Source organism: Cotesia typhae, unplaced genomic scaffold (genome assembly GCF_013202065.1).
Source record: "Cotesia typhae breed Kobodo isofemale line unplaced genomic scaffold, CoteBio_Ctyphae contig_20, whole genome shotgun sequence".
Lineage (NCBI taxonomy): Eukaryota > Metazoa > Arthropoda > Insecta > Hymenoptera > Braconidae > Cotesia > Cotesia typhae.
This window is the reverse complement of record NW_027423725.1, coordinates 2,088,979-2,110,294: the sequence shown is the minus strand read 5'-3', so window position 1 is coordinate 2,110,294 and position 21,316 is coordinate 2,088,979. Positions and strand designations below refer to the sequence as shown.

The 21,316-nt window shown below is 29.1% G+C and overlaps 1 protein-coding gene across 3 annotated transcripts in view; it reads left to right on the top strand.

Moving 5' to 3' along the window:
- Positions 1–21,316, top strand: part of LOC141538411 (protein qui-1) — a 65,111-nt gene that overhangs the window by 37,271 nt on the left and 6,524 nt on the right. For 2 of the 3 annotated variants that reach the window (XM_074259844.1, XM_074259846.1), the window contains exons 2-7: positions 6,336–6,932; positions 14,780–14,859; positions 17,049–17,171; positions 17,338–17,480; positions 19,307–19,467; positions 19,565–21,279. In XM_074259844.1, coding sequence (XP_074115945.1) covers positions 6,824–6,932; positions 14,780–14,859; positions 17,049–17,171; positions 17,338–17,480; positions 19,307–19,467; positions 19,565–21,279 — 2,331 coding nt within the window. In that variant the 5' untranslated portion in view covers positions 6,336–6,823. Of the gene's footprint in view, positions 1–6,335; positions 6,933–14,779; positions 14,860–17,048; positions 17,172–17,337; positions 17,481–19,306; positions 19,468–19,564; positions 21,280–21,316 lie in introns of those variants that run through there. The other variant, XM_074259847.1, reaches the window with a different exon arrangement.

Genomic DNA, 21,316 nt, shown 5'->3' with positions numbered 1-21,316 from the left:
ACACACATAACATATCTTTCAACAACTGCCTCTACAATTTCTATGTAGATACACACGTATTTCGAACGGAACGAAAATTCCGTCTGCTACGTATGAATATCTATACATACATACACACAAACCTATTATATATCTGTATAACCCATTTTCTGTCGTCACGTCGTGGTGTCTATCGATCCACGCCACGTATTTTCGGTTCCAACTTGAGCTTCAAATAAAATATTTATTTTTCCATGTTTTTCTAGCACAATCTCTCGACTTTTTTTTATTTATCTATTCATTTTATGTCCAAATAATTTGTGTCTATAAACTCATATAGACCGGACACTGAACATTGGACGTCTTATATTTCAATATTTGATATTTGTTGTTTTAAAAATAAACAGTCAAAAGTTTATTAACTTTTCGGCAGAAACGGGCATCGGGTTTGGTAATAAATTGAAATCGATTTAGAATTTTTTTAGAGCAATAAGCTATTCACTGAAAAAAAAAAAAAAAATTAATTTGAGTCGAGAGAAAAATTTTTAAACCAAAAAAATTATGATGAAGACATCTGAAAGGAATAAGTGATTTTCGAGGAATTTTTTTAACTGATAAACTGGAATATTAGGATTGATTTTTATTCAGTTTATAAAATCTATATCCAAAAATATATTTATAAATTATATAAATTTTAATTAAAAAATATTAAATAGTCGTAATGTCGAAAAAAAAATAATTTGGATTTCTTCCCTGATTAAAAAAAAGTATTAAGATAAAGATAAAAGTATTGAAAAGAATTGGTTTTCTAGACAATCCAATTCTTTTTAATACTTTTTTCTTTGTCTCAATACTTTGTTTTATTCAGGGTTACCAAGTAGCGACTGATGAAAAATTTTTTGATCGATGGAACAAATAGGAAATTTTTTGTAATTTAAGTTAATTTTATTTGATTAAAAATTTTAATTCTCATTCCAAAACAACAAAATTCTACAAAACAATTGTTCTTATAAATCAAGTCATTTTTTTTTTCTGTATAGATTCTAGAAAAAAAAATTCTCTGTATAGACCCAAAAAAAAAAAAAAATTAACAGAAGCACTTATCTACGCACTAGCATTAGATATCTCGTTACTTAGCCACGACGGCGAAGCGAGCTTTATACTTTTTAAGGAGAGTATTCTTCTCCCTTGTATCGGATAATTACCTCTTTTTGCACTCGAGTTCTTCGGCATTGTAGGAAGACACATTAGCTTTTTTTTTTATGTTTCAGATTGGTAAAAGCGAGCAATCATTTTATTCATTGAATGTTGACTCGATAGCTAGAGATATTGTTTATGCCATCTCGGTTTTTTTAATCTGGGATTTTTTCGATGACCCGTTTGGAATTGATGGAAATTTTTTCTCACTTGAGAGATATCGGTGTCAAGTGACAAATGATGATATTGTTTAATATTGATAAATTTGATTTTTTTTTTAATTTTTTTCTCCAATATTGTTTTGGTGAAGTGATCATCAGAAAAGTTTACGGATCGAGTCATTTTTTAAAAATTTCTATTTACAAATTTGGATTGATCTCAAAACTAATTTTTTTTGCAAGGGTTTTGTAATATTTATATATTTGCCACCCCGATGTCCGCTTTGCTGTATGAAACTACAAAAATTAACCGGAATCTGAGTAAATTTTACTTTTTTTCGTATAGAAGTAGATTTAGTGAATCGTACAATCTCACAGGTGAAGATTTCAGCTACGTCGCATTCAATTCTGAGTAAATTGCGCTTTGCTGCAACATGATAACACAAAATGCCGCTGAGTTGCACAGATATATATTTTAAATCGAAAATTTTTCTATGCTGAGAAAATACTCAATGTTGCGAATATAAGCTTGAAATTTTGAGAAACTTTTTTATCATTTTTAAAAAATTTTGAGTTTAGAGTGAAAAAAAAAAAAATAATCGTGTACTGAAAGAATGAACTATTTTTGAGAAAAAATTGCATTCTTTTTGCAAGAATTTAAATTGTTAGAAATTTTTAAAATTTTCAGTATTTTTTATTTGTAAAATCATTTGTTCTTTATACAAAAAAAAATAATTTGAAAGAAAGACAGCAAGTGATTCATTTAAAGCTTCAAGTTTTTAATAAAAAATTATTATTGTATAGTACAAAAAAAAATAATTTTTTTTCATCAAAAATTTGAAGATTTGAATAATATTTTAGTATGTTTTCTTTAAAATGATTTTTTCTGTATAAAGCAATACATGGGTTTTCAAAAAAATACCCACGGAAAGAAAGAATTGATCTTATTCCTATCTAGAATGGTAAGAATTACTACGCTACATAGTAATAGAAATTTTTTTAAGACTCCTGTGTAAATTTGCTGAGAAAAATCTTAAAAATTGTGATAAAAATATAAACAATCACTTGTTCGATGCGGAATTAAATTCTGAGAATAATTTTGTTGTTTTTTCATTTTTTTGATGAAAATTTCAATTTATTATTAACAAAAAACACAAACAAAGTAAAAAATCTTAGTTTTTCTTAAAGAACTGAATAACTATAGGTGATATCATAAATCGGAAAGAAGATCCTTAAAGAGGAGGGAATTTCTGGAGAAAAATCTCGACTCCCGGAATTTTAGCTTCAAAAACAATACAATAATCTTTATTTAATGTTGAAAGTAGGGTTTCGCGCGAATGCTGTCGTATTTTAGCATCGGCGCGGTCCTGTGACAAAAGTGTGAATAAGATCTATTCTTTTCTCTCTGTGCACTATAGGAAAAATTTGATTTATTCAGCTGATCAAAGGAAAATGCAGAAAATTTCTCACAATTCAAATATTTGTAACAAGAGTAAAAAAAGAACCAGACAATATTTTTTATTTATTTAATAGGTAGTAATTTTTTATAATTTAATGAATAGTATATTACAACCCAAGGCCAGAAAGTTGGATTTCCTGGCGTATAGGATATGATGGTCGAGGCGTAACCGAGTATCATATTACATACGTCAGGGCATCCAACATTCTGTTCGTGGGTTGTATACTATTTTTCTTGTTCTCCAGGCGAAAGTACGCAACCCCGTGGAAGGGATTTTGCCGGGCGTGAAAGGGCCGCTACCCGACTTTTACAAAGCCGAGGCTTTGCTAGTCGGGGTGGGTATAAAAAAAAAGTACAAATTAATAAATTAAAAAAAAAATAAGTTATCTTAAAGTTTACTCACATCTGCTCTAATTAAGAGTGATAACATGCACAGAACTCGTCACAAATATGTAATCTCGTTCTAATAACAGAATTTATTTTTTTAAGTTAATTAAAAAATTCATTTCAATTTTATTTATAAAAATATTGATTTCTTGATTTATTAAAAAAAAAAAAACTAATTGAAAATTGAAATACTTGAGTAAGTAAATATCTTTTTTGTATCTAAGCAAATAAATGTCATAAACTGTATAAAAGTTGGAAATATAACGAATCCAGGAAATTAACAGAACGTGAATTTCTCGCCGAACCGGAAGACGGATATCAAATAAAATACAAAAAGAGTTTGGAAAATTCAAAAGTGTACGCCTTATAATTTCATTTTTCACAATTAAATTGATTGATTTTTTTTTGCTAACTTTTGTAAGATAAATTTATAGGATTTAACAGAGGCTCAAGTAGAGTAAAAAAATGTTCATGTAGAATAATATGTCCGACCGTCGATCTTCGATGGAAGGCTTTGTTGGAATCCGATGAAATACGAAAAGTTGCGATTCATTTCGAATCAATTTCAAGCTCTGATGAGATTTAATCGAGTTTTTGATTAAAGATAACTACCACGAGTTATCATAGATTTAGATTTAATTAATTATCCGCTGATTATGGAACCATAAAGATATATTTGTTCTCTTCATTATCTGGCTTATAAATAGAATTATATATCTATTTTCATTTTCATATAAGTGCAACGTGAATATTCCAACAGCGATTAAAGTTAAGAAAATTGCTTTACTTGACTAGGCTGATTCTTTAAAAAATTCTTTGTTAAAACAACATAAAAAAGTTTGAGTAACAAATTATTACGTCAGCAAAGGATTAACAAATCATGTGGTATGATAACTAAAAATAGATTATAATCGGTAATTTAGATGTTACATCAACTAAACAATTTTATTAATTTAGCAGAAAATTTTAAATAATTCAACATTCTAGCTGTTAAAAATTGTTTTGTCGGGATAACAAATACTTTTGTTGGTTTATATAAGAACAAATATTTTGTTGCAGTCTACAATAAAAAAGTTGTAGAAAAAATTACAATTTCTACATGTAAAAAAAATTATTGTAAGTTATTGTACGGTAACTTATTGCTAAAATAGGGTATATTTGACGGAAGGTTACCATTGGAATACAGTAATGCGGAAAGTTCAGAAGTATATATTCAACCGTATTTTCACCGTACGCTACCGCAATGTACCGTAATTTTACCGTTCTATATCGTTTTTTCACAGTTCTTTACTGTACATTAAGGTGTTTTACGGTTTCTACTGTGCAAGTAGAATGCTACTGTAATCTACGTTGGCCATACGGTATATCGACAGTATCTTTACCGTACAATACCGTAATTATCGGTATTTCAAATCCGCCAGGGAATGGAATTCTTGGTTCAATTGAATATAACTCATGCTGGAATATAACTGAAAAATTCAACTTAGCTATTTGAATGATTGAAATATATTTTATTACTGCATATACAGATTATGAAATTTATTTGTACTCAATTTTGTCGATTTTTGTATAAAGTTTTTAAATGTCTGAAGACGATTAGTTTTTGTTTTTTATTCTAAATTTAATTTGCACCAAACCTATTTAAGCTAATCCTTTATTAGAAAAAGAGATTCAAAAAGATTACCTCAATGTAAAGTGTATATCTATGTAGTAGTAAAAATCAAATCTTTTTCAATTTTTTCAAATAATTTTAATCTTTTTAAATTTCTTTTTCTAATAAGGGATAGTTGATCCTTCCAATAGTTATATGTTTGTCTCAAAAATTATGCCACCCTTTTGTCAAGTCAAACTTCGAAATCACATTTAAAATTTTTGTCTTGTTTTATTTACTCATTATTTTTGTTTAGATCTACGATAATCTTGTATAAAAGTTTATAGTTTTTTTTTATTTATTTACATAAGTTTATATATAACTTCTATTTGGATCGATAATAATCTTAAATAAACATTACAATATCTTTTTTAATTTTTTAAATATTATACTTCGCGTAATGCATTTCCGAAAACCCAAATTTGTGTTATTATAAAATAACAACAATTGGCCAAGAACAGCCAGACTTTGGGCGATAAATGGATATTAATTGCAGAACATTAATGTCCGCAATAGACGGCGACCAGTGTTTAACCAAATATGGCCCGTTGACAAATCCCCATAACTGGCCAATCGTTGGCTGCCAGATATCGGCCGATAGTTGGGATTGTTTCCATTAACGGCAACTTTGTATAGGAAGAGTTTGGCTCTTCAGTCAAGTCAATTTTTTTATCAGTGTATAAATAACTTCTGTTATAACAACAAAATTAGCCAAATAATGGTAACAGAATAATTTTGTTGTAAAAACAAACAGGTATTGATCAGCTTATTAAGACCACAGATTAATTTTGCAGTGTTACAAACTGATTAATTATTAAAACTATGAATCTTCATTCAAATATTAAATTTTCAAAATCAAGATCTTCCTCTAATCTGCAATTCATATCAAACGAAAATATTTAATAAAAAAAAATCACTTCGACGACGTCTAGCAATCACTATAGACACGATCAGTGCTTTTATCGCGGATTAAAGCGTCAGCATTCTCTCTAATGTGCAAAATCCACTGGCAATATTGATCATTTCGAAGATAAAATTTGCACACCACACATCTCTTGGCATATAACACGTCTTATTCATACATATTTAGTAGTAGGTTAAAGAAATTCGATAAATCGATAGACGGTACAACAAACAACGTTGAACAGACAAGACATAACCTATTACTAACATAAAGAGTTTGCCAAACCCGAAACCATTAACACACCAAAAGGCGAGACAGCTCGAGCCGTTATCTGTTTTATTGATCCTCCATTATCGGCAATTTGAAATGGTCCGTTTTCCTGTCAAAAGAGGGCTTAAGCAGCTCCCGAACAATAGACATGCTTAATTAAATTCTATGGGAATCCCCGGGATTTATCAGTAGTCATTTATTCCATATATTTTAAGTCACTTTGTTAATAAATCCTTCCACATTACTGAATTGCCTTTTAACAATAATAATAATTATAATAATAATGATTCTAATTTAAATTATTAAATTATTAATTCTTTTGTGTTGCAGGTTACCTTCATGGAGATTAATATTGAAGGAAAGCCTGACGTAGCGAGCGCCGCGGCTACGTCAAGGCGCAATTAATAGTTTATTCCATTGTCTTTCTAAATAGTATTAAGTATAGTATAAAAAAAAAAAAATATTCCTAATAACGCACAGTATTGCTGACAAGCATTTAATTACGAAGACAATCCTTACCAAAGTTACCTAATTAGCTTAAGATTAATTAAGATAATTTTTTGTTGAGACACTTGAGGCCAATATTAGTATTTATAATTAAAGTATATTAATTGTTGACTGCATTGATGTATTTATTGTTGATAAAGAAAAAGTATTTACCAAAATTGATCTTTTATATAAATATTTTTTTTAATGTTTTTGAATTATGTAATTTACTGATAAAATTTTAAAGTCTTGAGCTAAAAGTTAAATTTTAATTTTTAAATAAGAAATAAATAAATAAAATTGTTGAGGTTGATAAAGTTTAGGGGGTTAAAATGAACCTTGAAGTAGAACTGATAGCTGGAGTTGTCAAGGGTGGTCCACCTCCACCGAATTTGCCGGCCCCGAGACTTATCAAGATATTTATTGCTGGGGAACGAGATGGTGAGTTTTTTTCTAGAGTAAATAATTTATTTATCTATACGAGAATTTTTTTGCAGACTCTTTACTTGCTCACCATTTTATTATCGGATTTTTTTAGGTCACCATTTTATGATCGAATTGTGTAATATTTTTATTAACTTTCTTTTGAATTATTTATCAATCGTTTTGATGTTTAATTATACAAAACGACTTGGAGATTAAATAAAATATTAAGTTAAAAGCACAGAATTTCTGTTTCCCCAATATTGTCGTTAATTATAGCGACTGATTGCTGTCCGAGGGGTGAAAGTCACTCAATAGACTAAAAATTTATCGGTATACTTTTCTCATAAAGTTTTATATGAAAATCTAATGGCCAACATTAACAATATCGTCAGAACTTTCACAAAAGACGACAGATAATCGTAATATTGATAAATGATAATGATGACAAAAGTACCATCTAATTGCTTCACTAAACTTTTTCCAGTGAAAATTATTATGTCAGTAAGAAAAATATAACTTTATTTTTCCAGCAGGCGCGACTGAAAAATGGAGAGAAAAAAAAGTAATTTTTTATCTGACAGAACTGAGACGTCCAATAGGGACTCTTCTAAATCGAAAGACTATTTTTCATAAAAAATTCTCTCGGATAAAAATACTCGATGTAAAAAAAGCAAGTCAATAAATAAATTTAGATAACTGATTGTCGGTGAGAGTAATAGAATAGTTTCTCTGGTGGAAACAGAATAAAAAATATTGACGTTTATTACATAATTATGATTATCATTGTTATTGCAAATATCAATACTATTATTAACTTTCTTCTAAGAAAATTGAAAATTTTCAAAAATCGGGAAGTTTTTGTTTTTACCGCGTTTTTCGAAAATCGAGTTTTCATCAGATCTTGACGTTTTGAGGTTCTAGGAAGCTTCCCTGACTCATCTCTTAAGTAATGTCATTCTCGTTATCATTATCATCATCATTATAAATTTCATCGTTGTAATGGATTACAAAATTACTCTCAACGTCAATATTATCATGAACAATGAAATAATTGATAATAATTAAAAATTGTTAAATAGATTGGTTTAGCTTAAAATTAATATAATAAAAATAATGATGTCATTATTACTTTTATTAATATTAGTTTTCTACCTAAAAATCAATTAGCAGACACGGCGAAAAAAAAACATAGGGATTTTTTCCTATTTTCCTAATAACATATAGGAATTTTTTTAATGGTAATATGAGAATTTTTTTTTCATTCACATAATAGAAATATCCATGTGACATAAGAAAAATTCATTTATCACTAAAATTTAATAATTAAAAATTTACATAACAATCTTCTAATTCGAGCAATTTCAGATAATTCAATAAAACAGTGATATACAGTCAGTTTGTGATAAAAAAAATTTAAGGAAATTTTTTTTCAAATTTTGCACTTTTGACCCTGACCCCTTTTGATTTGGCTGAAAGTCTTTCCTTCTTTCTAACCTATAAAAAACGTCTCTCATAATTTTTTTACCCAACCAAAAAAAAGTTATGAATTTTTAAACACAACCGCTTTTTTATTTTTAAATTGCCATCACTTTTTCAAAAATTGACTTATCGGGACGATTCTTTTTTTCAAAATTTTTTTTATTAAATGATTTTTTTGGAAAAAAATAAAAAAAAATTTCTCGATGATAACCATTTTTAATTTCTTTTTTCTTTCTTTCATATGAAACTTCGACGTTTTCTACAAATATCCTGAAAATTTCAGAATGGTGTTTTTTTGATTTCAATTTTTTTTCAATTGAAAAAAAAAACAATTTTTTTTTTTAATCTTATTTCTCATAACTTGTAACTTAATTATTAAATTAAATTACATAAATTTTAGTGAAAAATGAATTTTTCCTATGTCACATGGATATTTCTATCATGTTAATAAAGAAAAAATTCCCCTATTAACATTGGAAAAATTCCTATGTTAATCCTTATGTTTTTTTCGACATGTACGATACTAAATATCGGAAAAGAATGAATAGAAAACGCTGTTGTATGTTTTCACAAGCTCGTTAATAGATTGTATTTATACACATTTATGACATTATTATCAAAAACAACTATCGTTGAAAAGCCTATTGTTTAATTCTAATAGCTGAGTTGAATAGTTGATTAATCGTTAATTAAGTTCAGTCGTTTATCTCCATTGTATTGTATGGCATAAATTTTTATAGTTCGAGCGTAAAGCTCTGTTTTATGCTCATGGGCGAGGAGGATCTCAACCGTGAATTGTGACAGAAATTTCATAACTGATGCCACATCATCATGTTACGGAAAATATTATTATTTCAGATGTATAATAAAAATAACAATGTAAACATATCATCAGCTTGTTAGCTTACCAACGAATAGAAAACTTTATGTATCAGGGTCGAGTGAAATAGGGCACTCCGGGAAAAATAAATAACTAAACTACAAGAACGTGTATGCTCAGCATCCAAGTAATCATCGAAAATTATTTATAAAAAAAAATTAGTGACACACACACATTTTCTGAAAATCATTGATTTTTTTTCTGAGAAGTAAAAAATAGAATTTAAAAATAAAAAAAAAGCAGTATATTTGAATATTTAATTTTCAATTAAAGTAAGCGTAATATTATTTTTAAATTTTAATTCATGAATTTATGATTAAATTGCAGCTGAATCTGTTATTTCAGGAGCAGTTAAACCAGTGTGTGGAGTTTTATTTTTAAACTAAACTTTATAAGTTAAAAATTACCATAATACCGAGTTTATTTCTCTGAAGTATGACCCGGAATTTACGGATAAGGTTTTAATCTCTTCGAAACAAAGTATAATATAGTTCAATTTGCAGATTCCCAAAATCAATTGTTGCGATTTTCCGTTGCTTGTTTATTTCTGCGGTATTCATAAGTTAGTTGATAACAAAAGTATAGTTAGTCATAGTATCTAATAGATATTCTGCCTCTTTCAAACCTTACTTCGGGGAGTTCCTCGAACTTCAGAAAAAAAAAAGTTTCTCCGTTAATATTTTTTTCGTATTCGTGTACTTATAATTTGATAATAATCATGATTTCATAAATACAATTATCGTAATGAAAACAGCGGGTCGCTTCTAAAGTGTAGACATTTTTAGTTTTTTTTTTTTTTTTTATAATAAATAATTAATATTTTTATTGTTATTATTATTAGTGTAATCATTAAAAAAAACTCCTTGAGTTACAATTAAACCAGACGTACGCTCATACAATATCCAATTATACAAGGTGTGTTTTGATCATTTAGTTTTCTGGAATTAAGTCGAGAAAAAAGTACTATTAAAACGAAATTTGGATTTCGATTCAGGATATTACATTAAAAATTACTGAAACTTTTCTATGTTTTTTTTCAAATTTTATTCGTGAATAGTCATTTTAAAAACTTTAATTAGATCAGGAATTGGAAAACTTCCCACGATTACTATTTAAAGAAAATTACTCTCTGTATAGAATTATTGATTTGTAACATTATCACTGATTGCTAAATTGTTGGCGGGAAAACTTTCATAAAATTATAGTCTTATCAATTTGGACTGAGTAACTCTAAAAAAATTCGTGAAATCATACAAGTTTATCCTTTATCGGCCGCATACGAGATATAAAATTTTGCTCGTAATAAAAAGAGATTTAAAACGATTTTAAGTAGTGAATTCTCAACGGAGAAAGGATTTCATAGTATTAAAGTTTTCAAAAGAATTGTAAGCCATTTAAATTTAAACTGTTTCATTTTTTGTACACGGAGAGAGAAGAATAGAATTTATTTCTATGTAGAATGGTAACCATTACCATGTTACATAGTAACGGAAATTGAAGTCCAGGGTCTTAAACGGGGATCGCGTCGAAACGACAAAACATGAATAAATAACAACTTGATTTTAGTTGAGAAAATAAATAAAGAAACCTCTTTATTGGCCTGATCAATAATTTACAACAGTTAACAATCAACAATATAATATAGGGCGGTATTCGCGGTTCAATTCAAAATCGGGGTTTACATGACACGAACAGGTTCCCCAGTACTCTCCGCGGTACTAACGGAAAAGTTTTCCCCTCCGTCGCCCTCTATTGAGGCCCGTGCAATCAACGAAAATTTTCTAAGTTTTTATTTTCCGTCGAATAATTTTGTTGTCTCGTTCGTAAATATTTTAAATTCCAATCGGTATTCTTTAATTTTCTATCCATCCGGTCAGACAAATTCTAAGTATTTATATTTTATTTCATTTTTTTTCAAAATTATTTTCCTTTACTCACTAAACTCGCTCGGGATTTAGGATAATTTTGCACACTCTTCAAAATGATAATTTCATAAAACTTACTGTAATAATAATAATAATATAATGATAATAATAACCAAAATAATACAATAATGAAAGTTAATAACAATGGTTGTAAACATCATAATTATTGTTTCTAGTATTTCTTAAGTAATTTATAATTATAAAAATATTCCAATTGTACAAATTAAGTCACCTTTTTCACAATTTTTATGCAGCAGTGCCACGGAAAAAAAAAATTTGGAAAACGGTTGACCCCAAAAGCCATCCCTGAAACTTCCCGATAATTCTATATCTAAGCGCTTAAAATTGTACTTAGACGTTTTTGAGCTCTTTGAACTTAAAGAGTTAGATATTCCAAGTTTTTGAGATCTTCGAGCTCAAAAGTCTGGTAGCAGTTTAATGAAGAGTATTTTTTGAATTTTCAAACTGCAATAACTTCTGAATGAATAAACTGATTTTCACGCAGCATTCAAATTTTACTATATACTTTTGAACACCAACTGATCAAACTAAAAATTTTGAAAAATTCACCTTTTCCAAATTTTTTCGGTAACCATAACTTACGAACCAATTATCCAATTCTCACGTTTTTAGCGACAATCGACGTGATTTTTTGAGCTTTAATCATTACTTTATTTTATCAATAAAGATCCAAAAAGAAATGTTGAAGTTATGTAAAAAAAACAGTTTTTTCAAATTTTTTCGTTTTCGATATCTCTCGAACGAACCAATCGATTTTGACGGCACTTATAGTAATCGACGTGGTTTTTTAAGTTCAATAACGGATTAGTTTTTGAAATTGATCGGTAGAGCCATTTAGAAGATATTCCAAAAAAACGATTTTTTGAAAATTTTAGTTTTGAGATTTCTTAAAATTTAGCAGACCGAATCGATTCAAATTTTCATGAAATTTAATGGCGATGATACTCTTTAGATCGGAACCTATTTAAGCCGTTTAAAAGTTATAAAAAGTTTACATTCATACACACACACATATACAAACGACTGCACGAACACCATCCCGGGAATAGTCAGGGAAGCTTTCTGTGATCTTAAAACGTCGAGATCTGATGAAAACTCGATTTTCGCAAAACGGGGTAAAACCAATAATTTCCCGAATTTTTTAAAATTTTCAATTTTTAAAGCGGGAAGTTAATAAGTTTTATAAAAAAAATTATATTGATTGTCAATAAAACAAATTTTTTCTAAATCAATTTTTTTGAATAATAATGAATAATTTTAATCAGAAATTTTTGAATGCTCAAAACTTTTGAATTCTATTGTTACTGATCCGGTATTTGATACTGTTGCCGGTACACAATGAGATTAATGTAGATCACAAGTTTAAGGAAACTCATGCCTTCCGAGAGAGTGGAAGCTAAATTAATCTCTGAGATACTAGAGTCTTGAATTAAGAGCCGGACTTAATTATTCGATGTAAATCACACGAACCTACGCCTCTTAACTTTGTACATTAATGCATATCTGTATCTATGCCTATATACCCTCAGCACGGTTATATCCGGCGGAATTTTAAATTTCAATTATCCTTGTTAAAATTCACTTTTTTTTTCCTTTTTTCTTCTCATTTAATTTTCCGAGCTCAACAATGCTATCGAGGTCAACGATTCATTTAATTGAAATATGCATTGGAATAACGTGCAATAAATATGCGGGCGAATAAAAATCAAAATAAATAAAATATAACGTTTAATCAATACGTTGTAATTTTAGAAAAATAATTGAAACCGCGGATAGATGTTTTTTTAATCTGAATCATTATTTATTTTAACGATATGCTTTTTATTAGTTTTTTATAGATTTTTATCAATTGTTATTCATATTTGAGATAAAAAAAAAATTTTAATTCCATGAATTATTTTTATTAATTTTGATCCATTAAAATTTCCCATTTTTTTAAAAATACCTTCAATTTATTACATGAAAAACAACAACAGAAATTCTTTTAATTGGGTTATATTTACACATTCTCATCAATTTCAATTCATTGACATTTTTTATTTAATTTTACTCATTAAAATTTTCATCTATACAAATTTTCTATCAAAATTCATCCATTTAATTTTTCCATTAATTTTCATCATTAGAAGTTTCCATTAAATTTAATCCATTATAATTTTTCGCTAATTTCCATCCATTACTTTTTATCTCTAAGGACTTTTCATTAAATTTCATGGCTTTAAATTTTTTTATTAAATTTCATCTATTAAAAATTTTTATTAGTTCACCTATACTAATCTTTCATCAATTTTCATTCATTACATTTTCGCATCAATTTTAATGCATTCGATTTTCCTTTAAGTTTCAGTCATTAATAGCCTATTAATTATGATTTATTAAAATCCAAACAAAAACAGTTCCACTGTAAAAATAGCGCCAAGTTCACGTTTATAAGACTATTATAAGAACAAAATTTTTTTCCTTTAGAAAAAGATCTAAAATTAAAAAATCCAAGTAACTGATGTGATTGTATATGATTTTTGATAATTAAAAGAAATTTTGTTGTAAATTAAAAAATGAAAAAAAAAAAAAAATTTTTTTTGGAACGTTTTTTTTTCTTGTAAAATTCGTGAAATCGGTCTATTAGGGCTTGAAAAAATTAGAATTACACAATGACGCATACCAAGTACATTCCAAAAAAAAATTTTTATTTTTTTTTCATTTTAAATTTACAACAAAATTTCTTTTAATCATCAAAAATCTTATAAACTCATATCAGTTACTTGGATTTTTTTATTTTTTTATTTTATATCTTTTCGTAGAGGAAAAAAATTTTATTCTTATAATAGTCTTATGAACGTGGACTTGGCGCTATTTTTTTACAGTGGAACTGTTTTTGCTTGACGCTCCGTTTACAACGGATTTGAACGGAACTTGCCGCCAAATTCTACCAAATTTGTGGATTTTTCTACTAAAATTTTGCACCAATTTTCATTCATTGTATTTGTCCATTGATTTTTATCGATTAAATTTTTCCATTAAATTTAATCTATTGCTAATTTTCTATAATCTATCATTCGTTAAAATTTTTGACTAATTTCAAACCAGTAGAATTTTCGTCTCTCAAAATTTTTTATTAAAATTTTCTATTGATTATTAAATTATTCGATTCAAATTCATCCATTAAAAATTTCTATTGAAGTTCTCTTATAAAAGTTTTTCATCAATTTTCATCCATTATATCTCTCCATTGATCTTCATCTATTAAACTTTCCCATTAAATTTAATCTATGACTAATTTTCTATTAATTATCATTTATTGAATTTTTCTATTGATTTAAATCAATAATTTTCATGCCGTAGAATTATTTCATTGATTTTCGTCCATCAATTATATCTATAAATTATTTTCGTTCCATTTTTTATTAATTCATTCACGTACCCGGATCTTATAGAGAAATTCTATTAATTCTTAAATTAAATTATTCTCGAAAATTGATCATGAAAATACTTTTACCACTAGTATTATTATCACTATATTATATCGGATTATAATATTCTTATTTTATAAATTCCAGAGTTCCCTGAAGAAAGAAAGCAACTGCTGGAATCGATTGGACCAGAACTCCAATCTATTTACGATGACATGGGAATTGAAGTATGTTCTCATACTTTTACTTTTTTCTTTTTTTTACTTTACATTTCAAAAACCTTCTGAAGCATACACTTTCATCCTTATAGCGCTTGAGAGTAACAATTTTATTTTTTAGTATTCGGGTCACCAATACTGTCGAATCCTCTTGATGAAAATGAAAATGACATTCTTACGTCCTATAAACCGCATGAAATATTCAGTTTTACATTTATCATCTCACGTTACCATTTCGAACTATTTTTATTGCTCGATTATATAACTTGAAGAATTTTCTCTAGCTTGAACAAATGGCCTGAAAAATATAAAAAATTACTAATTCACCTCAGGACGAATCCAATTAATTGCAACTCTTTTATACGAATAAATTTCATGTTGCATTTAAAAGCTATATCTTGTTACATTCAATCCAACGATACATTTTCCACTTTAATGTACATGTGCACTAATTCTTTTATAATTCTTGTATAACTCTATTTACTGATATAGTTACTCTTTACACGTTATTTTATTCAATTCACAAGTTGCGACCGATGCGCTGTCACGCTCCAACACTATTAACGCGCGTATTTCTGAAGTTGGTAACTTTAATTAATCAGATTAACGATGGAACCTTTCGGACCTTGAGAAACTTCAACTTTGTTAAATAGATAGATAATTTATACCATAAAACTGTAAATAAAATCAAATAAAGGACACTCTGAAAAAGATGATTGAGGGGCCAATTCATTGTTTTGAATTAATTACCAAACATTTTACAAAAAAAATTTTTTTTAAATTTTTTTATTGAATTTTACATAATTTTCTTAACTCCTTCACTAAAAAAGAAAATTCTTAATTGGAGTGTAAATTTTCTTGGCTCAAGAAAATATTAAGCAAGATTGAAAATTTTTTGAATGAAGACAAAGTTTCTTGATCCAAGATAATTTTCTTGAGACAAGAAAATTTCTTCTTGCTTCAAAATAATTTTTGTTTTCCTTAAAATTTTCTTGGCACAAGAAATTTGTTTTTTGTGTGTAGAAAAGTAAGTACGATAGCTTTTAAATATGCAGCTATTGAACTTCATTTTGCTCGTGACATTATTACAAATGACTATTTAAAACTAATAAATCTATCTTTGGTTTTTTATAGTTTATGTTTTTAGACCAGCATTTATTCTAAAATTTCAGCCAGCTATGTGTAATTTTTTTACTACTATACACCCGTGTCGCAAGTTAATGCAGACAGTAGTATTTTTAAAGAATTCCAAGAGATGGCGGCAATAATTCGTGACGTCACTCGTATAAAGCGGGCTTTTTTGAAATAGAACATTTGAAAGTCTTATAAAAAACATGCTCTATATTTATTTAATAATTTACTTTTTTTAATACTTATAAAAATTATTTTCATACTTCAATGTTAAGCAAAGTTTAATTAGTGAACTTGAATTATTAAAATAACAGTTTAAAAAGTTTAAAATTCAAAACAATATAAAAAGCAAAAAAAACTTGGTTGCACTCTTGATTTCTTAAACCTAATTTTATTTCGAGTGCTTTCTCATTTATAAAGAACTATTTTATCTCGCATGTGAGTGAATCGCTTCAAGACATGCCAATTCTGAACCTTTCGAAGCAATAATTATTCTCCATGAAGCCAAAAGCAATAACTTAAATTCAAATACACGAAAAATATATTTATAAAAGCACACGTGACATATTTCGTTTAGTTTTCACAAGCTATGATTATATTTAAATGTTGAGTATTGATTATTAAACCCCACGCTTTTTTAAAAATGAAATAATTTTTTTTTATTCATACTATTATTAATTTAAATTCATTTTCTATTTTTTAGTTTGGTTTTCTATAAAAAGCATGTTTTTTGGTTTTTTAAAACTATTATTTATTTAGAATGCAATTCTGAATTTTTATAGTTGGAGTAAAGTTATATATATATATATATATATATATATATATATATATATATATATATATATACAATTGTGGAAAGTAATATTAATACTCGTTCTTATAATTACTTCAACAAGAACTTAATTAATACTTATAACAATAAATAATTATAAACTGAGGAAGGTAGCAATTAAAAACTTAAAAATATATATTTTTACCCACTAAAAATAAAGTTTTTCGCTCTAATAAGTTCAACAAACATTTAATTAATACGAAACTAAGTTATTAAACTTAAAATAAATTTGCAGGTACTATTGGTGGACATGCAATTTGGGACAGAAAAAAACCCCGATAGCGATCCGTACTTAGCGGAATTGTTTCTTGAAGAGATAAAAGCGTCATTTCGTCACTCACGTGGATGTTTTTTGCTCGTAAGTATCAAGCGAATTAATAAACTTTTATGGTATCTCTAGCAAGGAGTATCTGAAAGTTGAATTTTTTCAGCATTTTAACAACTGTTGTACTTATCTGAGCGCAACACAAAAAGTTTCATGAAGCAGTAATGATAGAGATTAACTTTTTGGGTAAACTTTTTAGGTTCTCGTGGGAGCAGATTACAGGGCTGGATGGATCCCGACGAAACTCCAGGAGAAAATTTTTCGTACTCTAGTCACAAATTCACCCGAGCTTAACGACTATTACGAGTACAAAGAACATTGCTATGCTCTAAAGGCCGTCAGGTGAGGCATATTTATTACTCTAATACTTTAATCTTTATTACTCTAACTACTCATATATTCCTCTCTTCTCTTTTGTTTTGCACTACCGCGATTTTGTGTTATCTTGAAAATAAGGTCTAACAAGAGACTTTAACAGATTACTTGTCGTTCATTTGTAGATACTATTAAAATGAGGAAATTAAATTGTAGGAAAATTGTTGTCAACGGATAATGTAAGAGGCCGACGAAGTATCGATTTAATGTTCTGGTTTTTTATTATCCTGGAAGAATGAGAGAAATTGATTGTAAATTTAATTGTAGATTAATATGAAAATTAAATACCTACTAGTATTTAAGGGGTTATATCCACTTGTAATTTTGAAAAAATCGAAATTTTTTTGCATATTTTGAATGTACATATATTCGAGAATATTGTCTGTAAATTTCAAAGTAATTCGGTAAATAGTTTCGGAGTAATGAGCGTATTTGTAAAGTAGGCAAAACCGTAACTTTAAATAATAGCCAAAACTTTGAATGCGTTTTTCTCGAAACGATGTTTTCAAAGTCGGTGAGGAATATTTCTCCGAAACGGCTTGACCGATTAACTTGAAATTTTCACAGGGTCTTCTTAGATATTTTTGTCAGGTAATGATCGAAGGAATAAAGTTTCTGATGAAAATTTCGATTTTTTAAGTCACTTTAAAGTGTAAATTTTCGTGCAAAAAAAAATTTTTTTTGTTGGGAAGCCGCCATTTTGTCTAAAATCAAAATTTTTACTATTTCTTCGATCATCACCTGTATTTATCTATCCTAAAAGTAATCCTTTTGGTTTTTTTTATTTCAAATAATTTGGATCAGAGATATCTTCCTCACCGCCAGACACCTTTTTGTGGAGGATCTTCAGGAGATCTTCTGCAGGAACGACGGAGCCCAATATTTTTATTAATAAAATATGAATTCTTAGAATACGTTAAATTCGCTAAATGTTTATATATTTTATGTATATATTCAATAAAAAGCCTCTCCAGAAAAAATGAACAAAAAAACACGTTTTTTCGAACTTACCAGCAGATGTAACCCCTTAAAGAAGTGTGAAGTTACTAATTTGAAAAAAAATCAACTTGATTCAGGAGAAAAAATTTTTTAGTAAGAAAATCATTTTGAAGAGTTTCATGGCTTGGAATTAAAAAAAACAATTCTTTAATTAAGACTAAAGCTCTTAAAAATGACTTTATTGGTTTAAAAATTTTTGTCTTGAATTAAGTAAGACCTGGGAAAAATTCCTGATTAGAAAAAAAAATTTGAAAAGATTCGAAATGACTCAAAGTGTTAAAAAACGATTCAACTTGACAAATATATAGATATTCATTTTGCATGAGTTAAATTGTTTTGAATCCTTTTTTTTAATCATCGGACAAAAAATTATTTTATGCGTGTGCAAATAAAAAATTTAATTTTTTTTTTCTAACATTCAAATCGCGAAAATGCGTATTATTGAAGATATGAGTAATTGAATATTTTAAAATCACGAAAAAGTATTTTTTACCAATTACATTTTCCAAGAAAAAAGCTTAATTTTTTTCATACCTCAAAAAAATTAAAACTTTAAATCCTTGTTAAACTTGTTTCACTAAAACTTGGCATGAAAAGTTTGACAGTTTGTTCAGTCACTTGCATTAATTTAAAACACTCGATTCATCACACAAAATCATGATCCATTCAATCTTTTAAGTTAAATCCTTTCCAGCTATTTTTAACTCCTGAAATAAAAATAAAAAGCTAAAAGAAAATAAACAGGAGTATAATAAAAATAAAAAGCTCTTTTTTTTTTTTTTGTAATCTTCCAGAGAGGAAACAGTTAAAGAAAATTGGCAAACAACAATGGGTACACGGCTTTCAGAAATTCTCAAAGCTGCCGCCGAATCAGCATTAATAAACGATCCGAACAATACAGATATACAGTACTTATTAAAATCAACAGCCGAGCGTCAATTAGATTACGGATTAAGTAAGCCCCTCCGTTATCTACCTCGAAATTACCTTACTACCAGTTTACCCTGATAATGGTTCATCTACATTAACAAAATAAACCTTTATGATTATAGATTTAGACCCTCAAGGAAATGGTATCATCACCGTCATCCGAAACTGGACCGGGGAGAGTCCCCTGCCGTCCCCACAATGTCAAAAGCTCAAAAAAAAATTAAATTCTCATTTACCTGAGGACAACGTCCTCAATTTCGACGTTAATTACAACGACGCTGGAGTTATCGATCCCGATATAAATACTCACGATAATTACCTTACAAAATTACGCAACCGGGTATTGGATCGAGTGCAAAACTTGGTGAACGCTTCAGTAGAAGCTCTCCCCGAAATAAAAAGCAGGAAAAAAATGGTCCAAGAAATTTACGCTGAAAGCCTTGCTCATCAATCTTTGCTTCGTGAAATAGAGCCTTTACCAGAAAACGACGATATTGTACAACGAGTTAAGCAACTTTTGGAACTCGGCATCACCCAAAAACACGGTCCTATAATAATACGCGGTAGCCGATGCACAGGGAAGACCGCGGTATTATCGACAATCTACAAAAAAGTAGACAGCTGGTTTGCCAACAGAACAACGATGAAAATAGTTCGTCTCTGCACCGCAACGCCCAAATCGGCCTACAATCTAGAACTTCTCCGCTTGTTGTGTCAACACATGGGATTTCTCTCAGGAAACAATGACGGTAACTTGCCACGTGATGCGTCATTTCACCCGTTGTATTTGAATAATTGGTTCAATCAAATCGTTCGTGGTATTGAAGAAAAGCCGCTAGACAATGATGGCCAGTTGATTGTCTTAATTGACAATTTGAGTCGCCTTCATCCGCTGGACACTGATATAGTTACTGCGTTATCATGGTTACCGGTAAATCCGTTGCCGCCGGGGTTGCATTTGGTGATAACGACGCAGTCCTCTCTAGAGACCATGAAACTAACACCCCTTCAGAGGGAAAGATTCAAACGTCCAGATGTGCTAATCGAATTACCAGAAACACGCAGCAAGGCTCCTAACGTCGAGGCTCAGCTTGATAACTTAGAGAAGCTTATCGGTAATAAAGCTGCTAATCGCATTGGCTCGCTATTAACATGCACCGAGTATGGATTATCGGAAACGGAATTACTAGAATTGATAATGCCGACAACGGACGACAGTCCGCTGTTGCTGTCAGCAGGACAGTTTAATTTTGCAACTTGGTGTTTGGTACGCAGGAATTTTGATTCCCTGCTGAGAGTTAGAGTAATGAGTGGAAGGCTTCTGTTTTCCTGGCGTTGGGTAGTCCAAGATATCGCCCGGAAACGATATCTTCCAACTCAATTCGTGTCAAGACCCTGCCATGCTGAATTAGCAGCTTTGTTCTTTGCGGAAGACTGTGATGATAGCGAACGCTCCCCAACCACTGAACAGGATCCCGAAACTCCTCCGAACAAAGAAACGCCCTTTCAGAGCGTTCCTCAATCCCAGGACATCACTTACACGCTTAGACACGTTGAAGAAGCATGGCTCCATCTGCTACGAACTGGCGATGCTGAGAAGATTAAAAAGTTCTCTGTTTGTGCTTTTGATTTTCTGTTGGCCGCTGTGCAGATGATAAGTGTTAGCTACTTACGCTGCGTGTTAGAACATGCAAGGCGTTATTTGCTGGAGCGGGATCTCGAGTTGGTTTATTATACGATCAGAAATTCAAGCGACGCTTTGACCAGGGATCCGCTACAGTTAGGAGCTCAATTGATATCTTGGTTGAGGCCTGTTGTTGGTGATGGCAATGATCCGGTAAGCATTTCATCTTTAAAGTTATTGTATATACTTT